Source organism: Gavia stellata, chromosome 22 (genome assembly GCF_030936135.1).
Source record: "Gavia stellata isolate bGavSte3 chromosome 22, bGavSte3.hap2, whole genome shotgun sequence".
NCBI classification, from domain to species: domain Eukaryota; kingdom Metazoa; phylum Chordata; class Aves; order Gaviiformes; family Gaviidae; genus Gavia; species Gavia stellata.
The window spans coordinates 4,251,104-4,273,492 of NC_082615.1; the positions used below are offsets into that span (position 1 = coordinate 4,251,104).

At 38.7% G+C, this 22,389-nt stretch overlaps 1 protein-coding gene across 1 annotated transcript in view; it reads left to right on the plus strand.

The window, feature by feature from the left end:
- The window catches only part of B3GNTL1 (UDP-GlcNAc:betaGal beta-1,3-N-acetylglucosaminyltransferase like 1), a 132,409-nt gene that overhangs the window by 109,034 nt on the left and 986 nt on the right, over positions 1-22,389 (plus strand). Inside the window, exons 9-12 of the mRNA XM_059828050.1 lie at positions 4,221-4,356; positions 14,180-14,248; positions 16,032-16,106; positions 21,509-21,597. Of these exons, the coding sequence (XP_059684033.1) occupies positions 4,221-4,356; positions 14,180-14,248; positions 16,032-16,106; positions 21,509-21,589 (361 nt within the window). The 3' untranslated portion in view covers positions 21,590-21,597. The remainder of the gene's footprint in view (positions 1-4,220; positions 4,357-14,179; positions 14,249-16,031; positions 16,107-21,508; positions 21,598-22,389) is intronic.

A 22,389-nucleotide genomic window follows, 5' to 3' on the forward strand; every position in this document is an offset into this window, starting at 1 on the left:
TTTGGGATGATGCAGGGTAATAATACCTCCTAGTTTTTGCTGGTGGCTATGAATATGTAATAATGCAAAATCTGAAAATAGCTGTGAGAATCGTCTCTGAGTAGTGGTTTGTACAACTTCTAGATCGTTTCAGGCATTTTCTTTAATCATCCTTTGCACGTTGCTACAGTTCCCGTCTGTTGCACCTGCGCTGGCTCTTAAAGGATGGGAAAATGGCGTTCCCTGATCCCTCAAGGCAGGAATCCCAGTTATCTATTCTGGAAACATCAAAAAATGTGGCAAATTAGGTGAACCGGAAACCTGAAGGGGATAACTGAAACTCTCTCTTTTGACACTCTGTAAGATACCTTTTGCTTCAGCATGTGAGATACGTTGTTCGTGCAGAGCACGTTTCCACAAAGATTAAGTCTGTGGTTGTCACTCTAAAGCTCAGTCACAAATTCTCCCCTCAATTCTGTATTGATCTGATGATCTTGGCTTGCACCGTTAGAAGTATTTCAAGGTTAAGACTGCAAAGTGTTCGATATAACTTAAAATTTTCATTAAGAAGGGCACACGCAATATGGGGATGTGATTTTTAAATACTTTTCTGTGAGCGTTTTCATAAGAACGCCTCGTAGTGATACAAGCAAAAAAACACAAGTGCTGAGTATATTGGTTTCATTTTCACAACCCAAAATAGGTATTTAAGAAAGCCTTTTATTGGTGTTTAAATGAAGCTGTCTGACAATATTCTTGTATTTGAACAGTGATCCAATTAATTTGGCGTTTAATGAGTTTCATATCCTTTTATTTCTGAGAGCAATTCCCTTAAATACATTCTGCATTTGCATTTCTCAATATAACATTCATGGATAAGATTGGGTCAGTAAATCTGCTTCGGTCTGAAATCTTTGTGGGTGATTACCAACAACGAGATTTGGTCTGCTTGAATTTTACCTCTATAGGGACTTATGTGGAATATAGGCACCCATCACCTAGACAGCAAATGCATCCTGTCTGGAAGCAACCAATAGGAAACGTACCGGGACATTTCCACGACTAATAGAAACATTTTCTGTGTGCCAGGACGTAGATTCCAGTGTTTGCCTTACAACTAGAAGTTAGTTGATAATTCTTTTTATGCCTTGTAAGGTTGCCTGTTTTTTCCTTAGCTTTCTTAACTGCAAACTCAAGTGGAAAAGAAACTTGCCTTTGTCACTCAAGTCAACAGAACAGATTTTGAAGTACCTCTGGAATGTAACACAGTGTTACCCTTCTGAAGTCACATTTCAAAGCACAGTCTGTTTTAAAACCTTTCCATTTACATGTAGAGCAATAATCTTCCTTTTTAGAAGCTAGCAGAAGCTCTAAAATTTCCAGTAAAGTGATCCTGGAAAAATACTTGAACTTTGTATTTCTTTCCTTCAACTTTCCTGCTGGGAATATAATATGCTCTAATGAACATGGAAAAAGGCAAGTGTCAAAAGATGCCAGCAGCAGCTAAAGCTTTGCAGCAGGAATGCAGCTTGTGGTTGCATTAGAAGAGATTTGCAATCAAATCTAAGATGATTTTTTTTTCTCCTCCATTAGTTGGTGCGTGGCCGTAATCTTCAAAACAGTGTGGAAATTTTATATGGGGTAACTGTTCTTCTTGGGTACGTTTACTGGTGTGTGAAGTTCTTTCCAAGTTATCATACCACAACCAATGATGAAGTGCTAAGCAGGATTTGGCTTTGCTCAAAAATCGCACGCTGAAGTGAAGTGGGCTCTCTGGAGCTAGCTAATAATCCCAGCAAGAATCCATATGTCTTAGTGCTATGAGGGTTTCATGTTTTTCAAACCGTAACTCAGGGATGTGAAGGAACAATACAAATAAAAACACAGAAATCCCTATCATTAAAATATTAGAAAAGTTTGCTAACAAACTTTTGGGAATAAATTAGGTTACCTATTAACCTCGGTAACCTCAAATGTTATACTTTTTTTGTATAGTAATTTGAAAACGTTGAAAAATTTGAAAACATTTCATAGAAGTCAGACATTACAGTAATGCCAGATCATCAGACATCTCTAGTGATCATACTCATGCATTTACAGTTTTGTAACAGAAAACCAAAATTACTGTAATGCATACAGGATTATGGATAATCAGAACTGCAGCTGGGAGAGGGAGCAGTCTGATTCATTGATGAGAATGACTGACAACAGCATAGCTGTAGCCGCTCCTGCTCCTGACTGTCTGTCCACCTGGGCGGTTTAGATCCTGAACGTCAAGGAAACTTGAATGGATTTTGATTTTTCTATAAAATCACAAGCTGCACTTGCAGTCCAGAATTAGCTTGCTGTAGCTGCCCGATAATAACCTCTGCTGACTCATGAATCAGAAGCCTTATTTGAAGCAGAAGAAATAACATATTCTTTGAGTATTTTGGTGTTTAAATTCCATACCAACTTGATATACTCAGAAGACTGTGGGGCTTGAAGTTGAGCTGTGAAGGAGGTATATTGGTAGGAAAAAATACGTGCTTCCCAAGACAAAGAAAACCATAGGCAGCTTTAAGATCTCACAGGAAAATGACTAGGGTTTTTTTCTGTTAACGCTTTAACTAATTTCAGCCTCTAATTTCTTGGGTCACAAGACATATTATAATTTGTAGAACAAGTTGTAACAATTGTTATAAAATGTATTGTGTTCTGTCATGGTAAAGCAAATGGAAAAACCTATTTGAAGAAATGCTTTCAGAAAGGAGAGACAATTAGGTGTTTATCAGAATTTCCTATGAAAGAAATTTTCAACTCAAGGTGCCTTGAACAAGAGATGTAGATTAGGGAGTTTCATCTGTCAAGCCATAAATTGAGGAAATCAATTTATTGTGTCTAGAAAACGGTTTATGAAGTATAAGATAGGTTCCTAGTTAATGAATATTACATGAACCCTGGACATAAAACAGATGTTCTTAACAGCAGGCAGTTTTGTTTAAACCATTGTAAATTATGTAATCTTAAATATTACATTATATGGTGGGAATTGCTGTTTTAAAAGCAATTGAAAGTGGTAGGAAATGTGTGCATGTGTACATACACACACAAAGTTGTAGTTGTCCAAGTGAATTAATTCATGTAGTTGGGATGAATAGCCCATGAATGACATGCTTTCCTTGAAGTTGTCACCTCTTTCCAAGAACATATCTTGAACTTGTTGAAGATCTCATCCAGTCTTCAGATTTAAAGATGTTAGGTGTTCCCTTGTCACTGTTTCCAAAGCCAAGTGGTCCATCATTTGGTATTAGTCTCACAGTTTTTTACCTCAACCGCTTGGCTTAAATTACATTGTGCAACTTATTACAAATATGAAGATGTAAAGGTGTAATTGGACGCAGACATCTGCTAATTTCTAGAAGTGCTATTTCTTATAAAAGTTACCTTCAAATAAAGGTGCAGTCCCATTCGTATCACTGCTGAATAATACTTCAGAACCTTTAAAATTAAGTAACTTTTATTTGGTCTAAAGTGTGTGTGTGCACATTCACAAGTGTGAGTGGTGTGTAATAGCTGGTAGTTTGAGTGTTGCGTGTGATTTTGCAGTTCAGGGATTGTTTCTTGCTGTACGGGTGTCCACTGATTCAGAGCTTTGAAAACTGACTTGTTGAAGACTTGAGCTGAATACCACAACGTAAAAGGACTTTCATTGTAGCACTGGGCTGTACATTTGGGTTGATTGGAGTACTGAATTTGTGAGATTTCAACTTCGCATTGACAAAGGAGAATGAATGTCTGGGCAGGTGGAATGTGAAGAGGTCATCTTAGACTTAGGAGATCGTTTGCCTGTACGCACCGCAGGGTTATAGAGCAGTTCATATGGTGAGTATAGGTATGGGCAAACGGTGTATTGGTGGGTATTCTCGGTGGTGGATTTGATTACCATAGCCACAGTTTTTCATCTTCCTGTCATCTTCTATTAGGGTTCTTGAAAATAATAGTGGTTTAGCTACAGCTTCAAATCTATCCTAATGATTTTTGTCTGAGAACTTCCACAGAATTTCTTTTTTTTCTAGCAACAGCTTAACATTTCCCTTGGAAATTTCTAGTTTTGGTGTGATTTTTTTTTTTTTTTTTGTACCATGTGTGAATCAGTTTGGTCAGGTTTATGTGTATGTGAGTATGTACCTATGCTTATAGGTATATAATAATGCTAAAAGTTTTAGGGGTCAAAATCTACCCTTTTTCTAACTCTCCAGGGGAACCATCTGGAATCACCGAGTCAGGTTTCTTGAAGACAGAGTCCTGAGCTCCTGGACATCGTTCACCATTTGGAATGCTGGCAAGCAAGGCAAGAAGCTCTACAGAAGCTTGTCACCAGCTAATCGAAAAAAGGTTAGCTAGTAAGAATGGGTAACATCTGTACAAAACCACTTTCTTCTCTTTTATATGCCTCCTTGCTTCTTCTAACATAATGTAGCAAAATTCTCCTAAGATATTTTGTCCCCAAGGTACTAGTTGATGATTAATATAAATTGGGGAAATTCTCAATATTCTGCACAATGTATTTCTTCTTTTAAAACGCTATATTACTTTATTTAGAGCTTACCATGTGTATGTAGTACAACATACGCACCCATGTTCCTGCTTGCTGGTGACCAAGCATAGTAATAGGTTAGACACACTATATAACTGTTTATGGCCTGCTACTGTGTAACTAACCATGTAGTAGCCACGTACCCAAGGTGAGTAGAATAACTCTTCATTTGGATGGTATAATACTAAACTACCTTGTCCAGGACTATTCATACATGTATAATATTTGCCCAGTTCCTAAGTGGATACTGGACAGGTCCCTATCGGATGCTGATCAGCCTGGTTTGTATAATGAGGAGTACTTGTACTGTAACTCCCTTTTGAAAAGCTTGATTGTTTAAAAGTAGGGATGGGGTGCGGGGTGAACAGGCGAGTAGAAACTATTGTACGTGACTATCTAATTCAATTTACAATCAATTGAAAATGTGGAGGTTACTTATATTTGGCAATGGCAGATATTTCTCAGGAGAGATTTGTCTGAGAGTTTAAATACCTTACTTTATAGCATTTTCTTTTGTGTAATAACTTTTTGTTAGATAAAGGCTTTAGGGCTAATGTCAAATGGCTGTTTCTTATAAAGAGCCACAGAACATTCATTTTATTACCGTATGTGTTTTCTTTTCTTAAAAATATGGATAGGAAGACAAAATGACAAATAAATATATAAACTTGATTAATGTTGTGGCCCTCAGACCACACACATAAAAAAAAAATAGAAGACATTTGTATACCCATAGTTGAAATTACTAAATAGGCATGGGAGACACTCATACAGTAAATATACAACACAAGAACTGAACTGAATTTCCTGCTTGATATTCCAATGGCATCTCTCTTTCATTGCCATCACATGGCGGTGGGTGAACTGTGAGAAGACAGACGATTAAATGGTACGTGTCTCAAATCAGTTACTTCACTCAGAGAGGTCAGAACTGTCCATTAAATGTACTGAGTTATCTTGGTCGTGCAGTGCAGTGTGCACATGACTTTGGGGGGTTTATGAAAATGTTCTCTTTCGTTAGTATTTTGCAGAGCACTTCGTGAATTCCACTGACTTGCTAGCAACCACTGCCCTTTTCTGTCTGCAAAATCATGAGAATTAGAAAATAAGTTCCAAGGGAAGAGATGGCAGCTTGTCTGGTAGATTTTTGAGAAGTTATGGAAAAAATAGACTATGTTGTTTTTGTACCAGTGTCTCACCATCTTAGGTGTTGGGTTTTGTTGGTGGTGTTTTGTTTTCTAGCTTTTTTTGTGCCAAGCCAAAATGGAGATTGATATTAAGATAGAACACCTCTCTAGCTTTGGGTTACATTTGCCACCTACTTCTATAGGTGACTCATTCAGGACTTCACATCCTGTTCAGCAAACACAATGATAATTTGAAGATGTCACTGCAGAGATGATAAAAAGGGCAAGAGAAAAAGAATATTGGTGGTTTTTTGCCATTTTTCTGCCAAAGAACCAAAGCTTACCTCTCCTTCAGTAAGGAACAACCTCCGTTCCCCGGTATGCTAGCACTGACAGTGTGGTTCTAATTAACTGGATCTTGATGTTCTTTCCAGCTGACCTTTACATAACGTTTGCTTTGGCAGTGTTGCAGGCCATGATACTATTTTGCTTCTGTCAAGGTTACAATTGCACTTATTCCAGTATGCTTTAGTTTGATATTGAAATATTGCATTGAGCGTTAACCCATTAATTACTGGATACTATACTAGACACATTTAGCAAGTTTACATGCCAGATGCAATTACACATGCCAAGTATGACTCATTTTTCAAATGTACTGCAGAAAACAGACTGCTAAAATGCAGTCACAGTCTGAGCCTTAATACCTTATATAGAGTAATCAAACTTTATCCACTAAGTCTGACATGTTATCTGAAGTATTCAGAGGTTTTCTCAATAGCCAACGAAGATAAATAGCTTCAGAAAGTGACTTGTATCATCCTAAGTGAGAGCAGAGGCCTAGCTTTTAGATAGCTAATTTCTGATCTGTAGTGATTAAAGCAATAGTTTTATGTAGTTGTTCAGGCTCATTATGATTGCCATTGTAACTTCCTAGCTTTTCCAAAAGTGAGATCTCAAGTCTATCCATCTCAGTCAGAACTGAAGCTTAAATAATATCCTAATGTTTCATAGTGAGTCAGTGGCAAAAGGCTGTAGAAGTAATTAAAATATCTCACTTCGCCAAGTGATAATCGAAGGATTATGCTGCTGGCGTTTCAGGAAATAAATTCATAAAATTTGCAGTAGGTAATTCATGGCAGTTTTAATTTTATTCTAAATTAATAATAGTAAAAGGAGGCTAGTTAAACTCCATGTTATACTTTTCCTCAAAAATCCTTCAGGTATTTTGTGACTAATCTTCAACTCTTGCCAAAGACTCTGAAATCCCATATCGACAAAGGTTGTAAATAGTTGTTGCTTCGTCCTTTCCAGCCCTAAAAACAATAAAGTACTTTTCCTGTCTCACCCTTTAAAGACTACCTTAACAAGTTTTAAGCTTTCATATAGTCTGTTAATTATGAGAACACTAGAGATTCAGTATCATTTTGAATCTACAAGTAGAATCTAGTGTTGCCTTGTAAATGGAGGCCCTGGGATATGAATTCATCAATTACGTAAAATAGGCACCTTTAAAATACAATTCCAAAAGCCCCTTAAGACAAAATATGATGTTTTACATCAATACGATTACCATTTTCTCCTCTGAAGGTCCAGTTGTGTAAAACAGTGTGATCTTAAAAGGTCCGATACCCTTTGTAATGCAGGTAAAATTGCCAAATTAAGCTGTATCATTTAACTGTCTAAAATTAATTTCAGTTGGTTTTGTACTTCAAGTCAGTTTAGACTCTTGAAAATGTCACCTGTGCTTTCTGTTTCACTGTTGCTGCATCCCTTTATTGAGATTCAGAATTTCATTGGATGTCATGAGACTTATTTCAGTTGGAATGTGGAGTCACAGCAGGGTTGTTTTCTAAATTGGCACTACCTGTAGAAAATTTGGGACACATACTCCTAGAATAAATAATAAACCCCCCCAAAAAACCTATTCCATACAGCTTGTATTATTTTGTAATTGTGAAAAAAACCTAAACTTGACTAAATCTTCAGGAAGAGAATGAATTAGTTTGAACTGTCAAGCTTAGGGCATGCAAACCCCCATCTTTTTCAAAAAAGAATGATTCTAGTATTTTTAGAACCCGATAAACAAAGCAATTGTATTTCTTATACTGACTAGGTTTTTGTGGGATGTTTGAGAAGTATAAATGTGTTGCATGCTGAACAGCATTGTTTCTTAGAAAACAAAATTTTGGCAATTCCAGGAAGCAGCAGTCTGCGTATGTTCATACTCACTAACAAATTATTACTTTAGTCTGTTTGGAAAACAATCTGAATTTGAATGATGGCTATTTTAAAAGAGAAAAGGACACCTAAGCAATATTCTCTCTTTTCCTTCAGACATCTGTATGGTGAATATTAAAATAATGCTTTGTCTCCAAAGAGCTCAGGCAAAAATCCAAGGCTCAGTATTTTTGCTAAACAGCAACACAAGAAAAAAATTATTCAACTAGTAGGATTTTTATGAATTAATTACCAGGATCTCAGTATTCTTAGGGAAATTCTGTTTCCTGGCTGTCCTCTTCTTGATTCACGCAGTTGACAGTGGTTCAGTATTAGCATTTCTGCAAGAATGAAGTCGAACAGACCTTTTTTTGTTTAAAACACATCCGTCTTGTCTATAATTTGCAGCTGAAGATGGAAACCAAATGTTTTTGGGATGCTACATATGCCTGGGGGGTTTCTGAGCTGTCTTGTCTGCTCTTTTATTCTCCATCAAGCTTTAGCTAAAAGGAGAACTTCAGCATTAACATTTTGTGTCATTTCCGATAGCTGAAAATAGTGCTCAAGTAGCTAACAGAAAAGGAGGGGAAAGGACGAAATAAGCATCAGCTAATTAGTGGCGTGGAAACAGTGCTAGTACAGAGCCAGCCCATGAGGTTTCTCTATGACAACCCTATCTGCCAGTGGCAAACTTGAAAGCTTCAAGAAAGTCTTTTGTACACCCTTTTTCCTAGCGCATTAACCATTTAAAATCATCTGCTAGTTCCTCTTCACCTTTTTCTAAGTGCAACAACACTAAACCGTATACTTCGACTATGATCCTTCAGCTCACTCACAAAAGCAAGAAATGTTTAAGTTTTGTAGCATTTGAACTACTCTAAAGTATATGAATAGCAGTATGAGAGACTGAAGTGGGGACGTGTAAAAGCAAAGAAACATAAACAAAGGGAAGAATATTACACCCACCTTGGCTGTGGAGCGAAAGATGGAATGACAACTTGAAAGTGAGTTAAAAGAGAGCCTACAGAAAAGACAAGAGAGATGAAATTTGAAGGCTTTAGTTAAATCCAGCATCCTAAAATGACATGGGGTAAAATAGAGGGTTCATTTTGGTCTATAGTGAATACTTCATGCTGAAATATGGCAGGGAAATCTCCCTGCTGCTTCCATTCAGGAAGATGTGCTTTTTTGCAACATCCGATTTGTCAGTACAGAGGCATGCACCCTTGAAAAGTTACTGGCACAACTAATGTAGTCCTCTGTTCTGGAGAAATGAGACACTTGCAACTAGTTCCCACACTGTTACGTATAAAGGCAGTTGTATGTAGTAAGGGAAATTTTGTATGTACAATATTTAGAAACTTATTTTGCATGTTGGATTCTGGTATTAAAATTCTTTTGAGCAACTTTGTTTTGTGTATGTGGGAAGCGGGAAGATGTTGCTAGCTTTAATGGAATAGCGTCTTTAAATGGAGTCATGAAATGTATGCTTGGAATTTAAAGATACCCACAGCTTCTCTCACGGCTGTAATGCTAAAGAGGTGAAATAAAACCAGCACCCTGATACTGAAAATCACTCGGATTGTGACAGAGAGTTGCTTGCTAGTTTTATGGTTCCGCTTGTGGTGTACTGGAAGATGATTATGCCTCCGCGTGTCTCTTGTTCTGTTTGTCATTAACTGTATCTATTTAAACTTGCATTAGAATGCTTTCAGTTACTTTGTTTTGACACGAATGGCCAAAATTGATTTAACTTTTGCGGAGATGTATATTAACATGTTTCCGAGGCTTTATATAAGTTTGAATGAAACAATTATAAATAGAAGAATCAACAGGGTCACTGGAAGTTTAAAATGAATGAAGGATTGCATGAGATGTGGAGAGAATGCAGTAGGGAATGCTCATATAGGATTTTGGAGAGAGTTTGCAGGTTGTCTTCTTTACATCAACTGGTATCATAAAATTTAATGAGGAGGGAGAAGAGACAATGTGCAGGTGACCATTTATCAAAAGGGTTGTCCATTTTTTCTATCATGCTCTACTAAGTTACTCAGTCTCCCTTGTAAAACTTGCCTCTCGTATCCTTCCACCTAGAAGAGATCTTGAGAATTTGCTGTGATTATGTTTTGTTGCTTTCTGTAAATGATCATTACAGGCCTAAAGCAGACCACAGGTGAAAATAAGATGCGGGAATAAAATCCTGTGAAGATCATTTGCCATAAAAGGACATTATTAGGCTGATGAAATCTTTCAGTTTTTCCATTAGGAAATCTGAGTGGAATGGGAAGTGTAAGGAAACATCCTCTGCAGTAGCCAACAAGGCAGTAAACAAGTCAAGTATGAAACAAACCATTAATTCTTGTGTAATAGCAGCACTGCTCAAACAGCTAGATAATTACAGTTGTACCCCAAGCCCACTCTTACTGACTTCTTAGGTTGTACATTTGGAGTAGGATTAATCTGCTGCCCATTAATCTCCTTTTACCACAGGGAGGTCTGGTAGTCCCAGCCTGTGTGTCCCTCCACACAGCTGCTGTGTTTATTAAAAAGAACCAGCCAGAGAAGTGCTTTTATCTTCCTCAAACGTGTCTTCCCCTAGCAGAGATTTTTTTTGAGTAAATATCTTTTGAGCCATATAAACTTTCTCTTATGAGGGAGAAAACTATTTCTCCCTTTTTCCCATACACCGTTGCTAATGTATGTTGCAATCCATATTTATGAAAATTACTTACAGTAATTACGTAGCTTGTCTACAACAGATATCTAGCTGCCTCTTCCAATTTTTAGCTGAGAGAATTAGCAGTCTTTTTTCTTCGTTTTGGAATTGTGCAGATTTTCATACACGTGATGTTCAAAACAAAAATACGTAATCATTTATATATTTTCTTAAAACTGAAGTGTGATCTGAGGACTCTGTAATGGTGTCATATTGTCAGAGGCATTGCAAAAGAGCCATGTTGCTAGAAGGAGGGAAAAAAAACCAGCTTGAGACTGCTTTACAGCTTTATAATGCATAGGTTCCTCCCTGGGAGACAGTAGTTCATGTATGGATAGATGGTCTTCATAAAAGATAAAAGAAAGAAGACCAATAATGCAGGAAAATAAATAGGTAACTCTGGGTTTATCGTAATAGTATAAAGTAAATAGCTCATATAAGCCTGATGCCTTGAGTTCTCCTTATAGGATAAACAACTGTGCCTAAGTCCTGTATTTAGACTCCAGACATAGATTTTCTTTAATTGGAAAATAAATAGTGTGTGTCAGAAAAATAGTTGACTTACATTGTGGCCACCCACACGGTGTACGGTCTGGCAGAAGAATTGCCCATTCAAGTCTGACCTGTTTTATAATACTGTAAATATCAGATCTAAGCTGGCTGAATCCATTGAAAATTATGCGTGGAGATACCTTAGTGGTAACTCAAAAAAAGGTTAGAGTCATTTCCATCTTCCAAGGGAAATGTGTCACAGACTTACCTGTCTTTTTTTTCACAGAGTTGCTGTTGCCGGGAGTTCCATGTGCCGGATGGGCTGGGGCTGGGTGGTTAGGATGGCAAAGGCAGTTTGCAGAAATTTCCACACATGGTAGTATGAGTTATGGCACAGGACGAGAGGAAGTATTACGATTATTGGTAATCTAGTGATACAAGAACTATCTTCGGTTCCCTAACACCGTTCCTGTTAAGAAGAAATCTGTGCACCCATCAGGGGTTTCTGTTAACTGTGTTACAACGTGCTGAAGGTGAACAGTGTGATACTTTCCAGCACAGATCTTACAGCTGAATTCTCAGCTGTTGACATTGAAGTGTAGATAGAATTTCACTTTTCCTTATGGAAAAAATGTTGGTGTTTTGTTTTGGTTTTTAAAATCTATAGGAGTATAAGCAGCTGAAAAAAATAGCTTCCGTTCCTGGAACATGTCAATGTATTGGACTGTATTTATTCCCAGAACTCTGTTGGGTTGACAGTGAAGACATATCCTGCTAAATTTTGTTTATAATGATCACAGCTTCTAGGACAGTAAAACATTAGTGGTGGAACTGAGATCTGCAGAATATTGGAGCATTTTAAAAGTGGTTACTACAGAATGAAAAGTATATAGCTAAGTAACCTCTCTTTCCACAGAGGCTTCTACTTGCTTCCCTTCATATATATACATATATATATACACATTTGTGTGTGTATACATATAAATAAGATGAGTAGAGGAAATTTTGGGATGTAGTTTACTGTGCTCAGTCCACACCATCTGATTTTTCAACTACAATAAAGCATTACAGTGGTCATGGAAATAGGGCCAGGGATGTAAAGTGTATTAACTTGTGTTTAAGAGAAAAAAAAAAAGCGCCTAAGGAGGATCCTGGTTCTTAGTCTTTGTGCTTGAAGGAGTTGCTTGTGTTTGCTACTGTCTAACCCAGCCTGGATCAGCCACCAAGACCTTGTACAATGTCTAGTAACTTCCTAGTACTGCCCTGAATTCCCTTCTTTCTTTCTATTTCCATTATAATGCCTGAAACAGAGGGAACTGTCCTTAGTGCGATCCCTGCATCAGGATCATCCAAAGCAAAAGTCTGGATCTGCTGGCCTGTCATGCAATTGCATTAGTCATAGAGCCTTAACGTGAAAATTTAATGTTTCCTTAATGTTCTGTGCTTTATTTCTTTTGGTGCCTGTTTTCAAGCAATCTATCTTCCAGGTATGAATGTCTACCTCTAAGTAGTTGCAAGGACTATCCCTGCCCACCCCCTCCAGTTTATTAGCTGTATTTTCCACGTTGACTTTGCGTGGTGGTGGTGTTTAGCCATATTTGTAGTCCCTTGGTATTTTTGTTTGTATTCTCTTTCCATTGGTGTTTAATGGAAGAACTGGTATTATGGTATTTAAGGATTTGGACAGAAAACAGTTCCACTGGATAGTGGAAATACCTCCAAAGTGTTTTTGATGTAGAAATACCTTTTATGTTGCAAGAGAATGCAGCTCTATCTGGCCGTTGCCTGAAAATACATGGGACACAGTTCTATTCCTCTGCAGTTTTGCCCTTGCGCTGTAAAGGTGGCACTCTGCGTCGGGAGTGAAGTAGCAATAAAGAATGCAAAAGTTCAGCATTATGAGACCAATGCTCTTGTGTCACGCTTTTCCTCTGCACAAACAGCATGAGGTCACTTTAGGTAAAAGAGTCTTAATCACGGAAGGAAAATGTGTGAGAGAGATTTGTAGACACAGAAAGCAAGCCAGTCTTTTGCAGCCTTCTCTAACTTAATAAATTAATAAACAGCTGTTTGGCTTTTCAGATATTCTCAGCAGTAAGGGTTGTTAATCAATTTTAATGCAACAATTAAAAAGATAGGAAAACTGCTATCCAGCTTTCACCAGAATAATTGATTTCTGCAGGACCTTAACTATCTTAACGGTTCTGCTTCAGTTTAAGAGTTCTGTGTAGATAATACGAATAGATCCAATGGAAGTCAGAGGAAAACATAGCTATGTTTATTTTAAAAAGTCTTCCGAAATGTTACTGGCAACCTCATGGTTCAAAAATGAGGCCACTGTGTAGTTTGGATTGCAGGCATTTATTCTGCTTGCATATTTATGAGGAATGCAAACAAAAAACCATCTGAAATATGTGGCAACTAGGGCTGCAAATAATGCTTCCGTAACTACAGTAAGAATAACCAAAATGAAGCAGAAATTATATGTGTTTAATCACCAAATCTGCTGAACTTTTCAGTTGAAAAATACGAAGTCCAAAACCATAGGAATCCCCAAACTTGGTGTGTTGTGACCTAGAATTGAGGCTGGTATTACCAGAGCACCCAAAGCAATAGTGCCCCACTGCTATACTGAGGTATCTGGCAGTAGATTATATGCTTGGGGTGGGCAGAAAGAGGAAGGTTTGTATTATCTCATCTTAGGTGTTTAGTGCAAGTCCCAAAATGAGGCAGCTAGTCTTTGTTTTTAGTTTACTTAGCATGTTGCTGAGGATGAAGTTGATGATGTCATAGATATTTTCTCTTACGCAGTCAGTAGCTTAGATGGCCTGTTCTCGTGTTTGTAAAAACATAATGTGCTTATAGACAACTGCAAAATTTGCCCATCTCCTTAAGATACACCCGGGAAGGATTTAATAAATTTTAAGCTCCGTAGGACCAGGGTGCGTTGCCCTATTCCTGTGTTCGTTCACATGCCTGTAGCATTACTTAGATAGATACGCTACAGGTGAAACACCTGCTGGTAGCAAAGAATGGTATTGAAATGCTCTGCTTCTGTTTCGCCAGGTAACTGCATTTTGTGATGTTGACGAAAAGAAAATAACAAAAGGATTCTACACTTATGAAGAATCTGAGGTTAGTTATAAGTACTCTTGCATTCTTTACTATGATCTGGAAGTGTTCTGGGAAATGTGATGGAAGAATACATCACTGATTTTAAATACTGTATAGCAACTCATTTTGGTAAGGAGGCCATGACAGAAGACTAGGGGATCGATACTGGAGTGCGAACTACGGAGCCAGAACTATGGACCTCACACTCACTGAAGTCAGTTTAGAAAGACAAGGATATATATACTCTGAAAGGATTCTGATGATGGGGTAAAACATAGCCTTCACTGACAGTTGTTTCTTTTAAGTGGGAGTAGAATCTGGCTCATGATGGATAAAAGTCAAATAGCTATTAAAATAAAGCTTCTGTGATTAATTGAAACCTATCTGTATATTATAGTTATACTGTATCTGAATAAAACTTTGCTAGCTTCCTTGGGAGCATAAAATAGTAGGCAGCAAAATTTTATTCCCTAGTCAAGGAAGCATGATACTTAGATGGAAATAAACAAACCATGTAGAAAAAAAATGTTGTTGCAGTATTAATTTCATGATAGTAAATAGCTCCAGTCCTGGAGTGAAGTTTCATCCAGATCCGGTCCCTGCAACAGTTGGTGAAGAGACAGGTCTTTGTTTCGCTGGGCCTTGGATCAGATCCTGCGAGCGCAGTCTTCCGAGAGTGCAACTCGACGTTACGGCTTAGCCAGTCTGACTGCAGGGTGGTCTGACTTTGCTCTCTGGCCTCAGCCACACACTCCCACTGCTTTGTTTATCATGGGTCTAGCAATCTTGTGGCTAAAGGATGACTTGATTCAGTTAGCTGATCTGGCAGAGAAGGAACCCTCAAAAGAAAAGGTTTTCCAGCAAGTTATCTTGTGAATCAAATTACACTGAGGTCGCATGATCCTTGTATCTGATGGGAGTAGGCCTGAGGGAAGGGTAGAGGGAGAGGAGGGGCACCTCCTCAGATACAGCTTGCGGTTAGACTAGAGTAACTGCAAAACCAAATTCTATACTGGGAAGCTGATGAGTGCTTTCAGCTGCATGAAAGCAATTGGAGTTCAGGATTTTGACCTGGAGTACTGAGGACTCACTACCTACCAGTGCAGTAATACTGTCAGCGTAATTGTTACAGATCCTGTGCATTTGTCTTCCTAACACATGCCCCTCCTCTCAGATCAGTCATAAAGAAGATTGTACTGCAACCTGTTGTGAATCCTTAGAAAATTCTGCCGCTTGGATCCATGGTGAAGTCCCAGTCGGGCATAAGCCATTTAACAGCTCCCACTGAGAGGGAAAGATTCTGTTTTGTATCCGCTATTGTGCCTGTTCTGATGTTTCTTGATGGCACAGTAAGCTGATTCAGTTCGCTAAAGTGGCAGAAAATTAACCTGCCAAAAAAAGAACGAACGTATTTTTTATGGCGTTGGCTATTAAAGCAGCATACCTTGCAATCAGATCAAAGAGGGAGTTGTTTGGGAAAGGGCTAAAAGTAGAGCTTGGAGGTAAGGAAGAAGCAGTGGAAGAGAGGAGTGAGATCTTCTCCTTTCAACAGCAGAAAGCTCTTAATTCAGATCTGGTGTAATGTGTAACTTTGTTCAAAGAAACACAATTGTATTGAAAGATTATAGTAAGAAAGTAAGGGGTGCTTGAAACGACTGGCAAAATAATGAGCGGAAGCATGTGACCAGCTGGACTATTTAGCATGAGGTCTCAAAATAATTTTTCCCCTCTTTAGTGTTTTCTAAAACTAAGCTAACAAGTAACCCTGTGTGCCTCTACTGAAGTCTACTGCTTTTTCCTGCAGGAGAGACCTAAACCAAAAATTCCTGTATGTCACTTCAGAGACGCAACTCCACCTTTCATTATCTGCGTGAAGCTGGTGAGTACCACCTTGAGCCTTAGCTGTGTGTGCAAAATCAGTATTTGCTCCTTACGAAAATGGATTTCTATTTACTGTAAGTAGCTCTTCCCAGAAGCTTTTACTATGCAACTTAATGGCCTTTTTCATCAAATTGATTGTGCAGAGTATTTCAGGGTTTTGAAAGTAGTATTAAGAATAATAAAAGGTACAGCTTCTGTAAAGGAGCTTGGATCTGTTTTACTTTCTTGCCCAACATCATTATATACACAAATGAAGATAATACAGTCAGCCACCTGGCCTCATTTATTCCTAATATTTTACAGCCCTATGTATGGCAAGGGCTTTGTTTTTTACATCAGACCTTAAAAGCGTTTTGTTTGGCCCTGCCAATTCTGAAGCCTCTTCTGTGCCTGACTGTGGTAACTTTCTTACTTCAGCTGGTTTAATTGACCTAATACCATAACTAGAAGATGATAACCAGCAGTTATTTTGCTATTAAATTTAAAATAGCAAAGCACACAGTATGCGATAACACAGAAGTTGTAAAGCAAAATAGCAAATACATTCTAGTTGCAAAGACTAGTAAAAAAGTCTTTAACCGTAACTAAAACCTGTAGCTACATATGAACACTGACATTCTAACGCTGTACTAGATCTGTTCAAAGATTCATTAGCTGAGTCTCATCTCATCTGGTACAGTCTGCTTTTAACTTAGCACTCCTAACTTTACGATCAACGCTGAGATCATAACTATGAGTTGTAAAGCCAGACTGAAAGTACCTTAGGGCATTATCATGTGCTGTTGGTTGATAAACTCTTGGATAAGCTAGTAATATTACAACTAATTTAATTTTTCATACTACATATAATGGTGGGTGGAAGTCCCTAGACAAAACATCTGTGTAACCTGTTATAAAGCACGTTTAATTTGTGAAGCCCGTACAATGAGACTATTATAAAACAACTTGCCTGAAAACTCTGGTCCATGATTTCAGTGTATTTTCCACTCATGGCCACTGAGCATTTTCTACTTGCTGATCACACACCACTATAGGCCATAGTATCATTTAAGTAATGTGCAGTATTTTCTTTGGAAATACAATTTGATCTACTTGAAACAGTTTCCGAGCTTGTAAAGTTCCTTCTAAAATCTGTCTTTGAAGCAGCTCACTTTTTAGGAGAATTTAAGAAAGTCAACAGCCATTCGTATGGAGCCAAATCTCTAGAAACTGCAGGCAAGTTATCTCCTTACCCCTCTCGCTTCATGATTGAATTACACGGTTGGCTACTGTGAAGGTTGGTGTTGTAAGAGCCGATGGCAGAAACACCCGAGTGCAGAGGTAAATAAAGATCAATGCGCCAGGAGTTCCAGCAGCATTATACACTGGGAAAACACAACAGTGGCCAACCTGTCAAGAACAACATAAAACTTGCATAACAACATAGTGAAAGTTCATAATGGAGCTTACCTTTCTACAGATTTTAAACATACTGGTACGAACCTCACAGTACACCTATGTCATTATACCTTATTATTATTTTAATATTAGGAAGACAGAGAATCGGGGTGTTAGAAAAACAAAGAAATTTATAATAAAGAACTGAAACCAAATTCTTTTGTCAGCGGTGCCTAATGCCCTGGTATCACCTGAGAAACCACAGACAACTTAAGAGAGAAAGAAAAACCATAAATCTATCTGTACCAAAGTGTAGGAAGCGTAAAACCCAGTGGAGAGAGAAAAGGAATCGGAGGGTCTCAGGAAGCAAGCAGCAGTGCTCTGAGTCCCACTGCAGAACCAAGTCTGCCGGACCCTCCTTTTCTCTATCATGGGGTTTTGCAGCTGATCTTAAGGGAATAGTTTTCAGCAGCCTCTTTCAGCCGTTGTCATACTTGCTGTATTTTATTACTGTTTGGCGTCTCCGTGGAGGCTGTCAGAATCCGTGAAATCCCACTCTTACTACATGCAAGGTTGTGGGTGGACTGAAATGGCCACAGTTTTCAGTAGTAGTTATGTGATGGAAAGTAGTCTTCTACCAAAACAAAACAAGTTGATAAGTATCTGTGGCTTAAAATATTCAGGTATCCTGTCTGCAGCAGCTTTCAAGCTTCTAGACCTGACCGCTAAAGGAAATGGTTTCTAATTGGGTTGTGAAGAGCAGAGTATTGAACTTTTTCATTCATGTGTGTTGGTATTGTGCAGCCAAGTATAATGCCGAGGGTTAGTCTTTGTTGTATTTATAGGTGGAGTTTGCCTTGCTTCCTGTGCAGCCCACATCCGAAGGAACAGCTAAAAACAAAACTTCCCATTTGCTTTTCTTTAATCACCTTTTCTACATTTCTTCTTCCAACATGCTTTTTGAAAGTGAGATCATAGGAAAAAGGATTAGGGGATAAGTACATAAAATATTAAGACTGCATCAAATGAAAAATGTTCTTTTTTGCGATAGCTACTGCTGCCTCTCTGATGCTATTCACCCAGATTTATCAAATCAAACTGTGCAAAAAATGTTGTTGTTACAAGTTAAAGTCCCATGCTGATGTGAAAGACTACATTTGAGACATAAAATTCCTCTGCAAAAAGGGCGCTATCCTTGGGCGTACTGTGGGGGAAACCCCAAACCCCTGTGTTTGAGAGGTTACAAATGACCTGTATTTTCAAACTACATCGTGCAAGTAGCTTTACCCAGCTCTGTGTTTCAGGTCATGCAGCAAGCAAACATACAAAAACCCCAGTGAACGTACGGACGTTTCTTGTGTAGACAGCTGTCAACGCAACAGCTACAACCTAGCTCCGTGTTGCATGGAACTGTTGGAAGTTAATGTAAGGCAGAATTAGCTGCAGATCCTCTTAGCTAATTTCTTAAACAAAAGTCATTAACAAATTCCTCAACATCCCAGACTTCCAAATTTAGCTTCATTATTTACTAACCTAAGTTCATCACCGGCCTTTTGAAGAAGAAAGTGTCATGGGGCGTTATTGCCATTTATTTTGCCATTCATGGTAGGGGGTTATTTTTAGTTTTGATACAGACAAAACCTGCATGTTTATATGCAGCTCTAAGTGGGTAGTTTTGAAGATTAGATATGTTTATTAAGTGGGTTGTTTGCAAGAAATGACTCGACTGGCCATGTACTTGGAGCAGTGTTTGCTTATTTATTTTTTCAGGCAGTTCCTCCCTTGCTAGCATTGGCATTACTTTGTTACCATATGAAATTGTTTGAAAAAGCAGTCATCCTATGTGATCTTTGCTCAGTTTGCATTTTAAAATGGTTTCACAAAGGGCTGTAGCTGAAATTCTGGTGGGTGGGAGGGTGTCGTCAAAATTGTGTAGCAGTACCACTTCACCTAAGGGTTGGCACTCTGTGTTTTCTCTCGCTACGACGCTTAGAAATCATGTATTGTGCCCTGCTTTGGGATGGATTCCAAGTGCTTGAAATGAAAGGGATTTTTATTTTTCTGTCTCAGTAATTAAACTAGTTTGATTGTATAAAGTTTTCAGTAAATTTACTGTTAGACCAGTTATTGTAAAACCCTGCCTTGTTCTGTCACCAATGTCTTGCGCTCTGGGAATGAAAGATTTAACTCTCCCGCTTAATGTAGCATCTGGGCTCTTTTATTTTTTTTTAACCCTTCTTCAGAGCAGGTTGATTTTTCAGCAAGCTAAACGCAACTGGTTTGTACCCTCTGTCCCAGCTTGAGAAATCTTGGGTTTATGAAATCATCAGTGGAGGCTAAAGGACGTAATCAAGGCCTTACATTGTAGAATTCCCTGTTGACAGGGGAATTCTACACTCACCCTGTGAGTGGTGAGTTTTGCAGATGGACCAGTGACAGTTCAGGAGCTTAACTGAATTGCGAAACCAGGACCCAGTCCTTCAAAGCATTAAATACCATCAAATATTCTTGATTTCAAGAAGTAATAAAAAAGTACTCAACGTCTTTCACAACCAGGGCCTTATCGCTCAGACAAGGAATTGGTTAAACTTAGCTAAGTGGAGCCCTCGCTTAAAAATCCTAATGCCATGGGCCCTCTCCTGCCCTTCTCCAAATTATTCATTACCTATTCTTATTTTTTTTTATGGTTAGTAAACATCAGAGCTCAATTATGAATTTTATGGCTGGTGGTTATGGTTTTTGTTGACGTTCTGGATCAGATTATGTCATCTTTTTATTTTTTGGCATTGCTAGTGAAAATAGAAGAACGTGGCAGGTAGATGAGAATCGCATAGGAGAAAGGGGAGTTAATCTGTGATCTGGAGGCACAGCATGCTGGTTTGGGCAAGAGGTTTGAAACGTACACGTGCAGCGTTCCCTTTCCTGCATAAATTCAGGCAGCAGAAACAATGTAGAGGTTTGCAGGAGACAGGTCAGCTTGTTTTGTTATTGGACTCCCCGTTGATGGAGATGGCCATGTTCCTTGACTGGAAGGCTTCCAAGCAACGCCCGGATACTGTGAGTGTGTTTATAAGCAGTTCAGCTGATGGGCCCAAGGCGAGCTCGAAAGCTGGATGTACAGTCCTCCATGTGAGACAGAAACCTTAGTTTCTGAACACAGGTTCATTAAAGATAACAGAGCAATTCTTTGAATCCAATTATTCTAGCCAAAGTCTAGCGTTCCACCTCCTTGAATTCCACAGTTTCAGTTGGACTCCGTTTTTGTAACTTCCTGTCCTAAACACTTGCAGTACTGCTGTGCGTTGGTAAAACGTCAGTATTGCTGCTCTGGGCCAACCAAAAGAACACTAGCAGTCTCTTTACCCACCTCCTATAGTATTGTGAGCTTTACTTCATTATTTTTCTTGGTGACATTCCTGAAGCTCAGTAGAACTAAGGACTCCAGGAAGACCAACACAGAAATGCTCAGAAATGCTGAAGTTGGCATGTTTTTCTTAATGACATCACTGCCTTGCAAGATTGCTCATAGAGCAAACCTACCAGGTTCCTGTTCAGATGACGCAACTGGGGTTCAAAAGGCAACACCTTTAACTATGCAAAATATTTCAGTTGCTTGATGAAAAGTTTGTTCCATCAGACATGCTAATCATTGTTCAAAACCTACAAAAACCACTCGTTTGTCAAACTCATTCCCTTGGTCCAGTCTCTGAAAACACCTGCGCTAGAAAACAAAATGCGCAGCTAGCTAACTGCAGAGCTGGGCAGAGCACAGCCCTTCTGTTCCACATAGCAGCATGAGAATGAGTTGTCTAACGTCCTCCTGCCCCGCAAACATAGTAATTTGAACAGTTTTCAACATACACTTACTTTTTAAATGGAAACGTTTCTGAGCCTTGGTTTATTTACGTTTAGTTCTGCAAATGGGACTTTCTGCTGTGGTCTAAAGAACCAAATTACCAAAACCTGTTACAACCTGAAGTGAGTTTGTCTGGTTGATCTAATTATCTTTTTCTTCCCTCACAGGATTTGACAGGTGGAGCATTTGAAACAAACCTGAACATGCTGAACTTGAAGGAAGGGATGGATTATTATCACTTTAACTAAAAACCAAGGTAAGGCAGTGATATCAAAGCTGTGTTATTCTCTATGTATCTATCTGCATGTAGGAAGACTGAAGTGTTCAGAGGTTTAGAATTTCTTAGTCATTTGTGCTTCATTAAATTAATCTTTGTGCTGAGTAACCCCTTTGTAAGCGAGGGCCCAGTTACGCCACGGATAATGCTATTTGCTCATTTTACTGTTGCACATCACTTGTTTACCAAACTCAGTTCGATTGTTAAATAGTATTTCTAATTTAAATAACCATCAAATACAGGCCATAAGGTTACAAGAGGACTGTTACCATAGGGAAGCCTTAAAAATGTACCAAGCAGAGCCGATAACCACTGGAAGTGTAAAGAGAGGTTTCTGTCAAACATGGCTTGGGGCCCTCACCCATTCCTTGCCTGTGGCTCATTTCCTGCTACTGGGAGCAGCAGCTGGTGCTTGCCGAGGTAGAGCTCTGCACAGGGCTACTACTGAGAGTCCAGCATGGCATCCTCTGCTTCGGGGCTGCGTGAAAAGGACAGTTCTGTCTGTAACGTCATCTGGCAGCCAGATGCTCCTACGTACGGATGCTTGCAATTTTCACTGGACCCTCTCAGGTTTTTTTTGAATAAGCAGGCTTTGCCAATGCAACTTATGTTTTGCAGCAGGGGCCCATAGGTGTAACTTCACAAAACCAAGATCTTTTGAGAATGTATTAGAAACTTCCATTTTAATGACAGTGTAACAACACAGGCTGGGGTTCGGGAGTATTTCTTCCGTAGTAATGCCTGTAAGCAGCCCCTGGGGTGTGTGTTTAA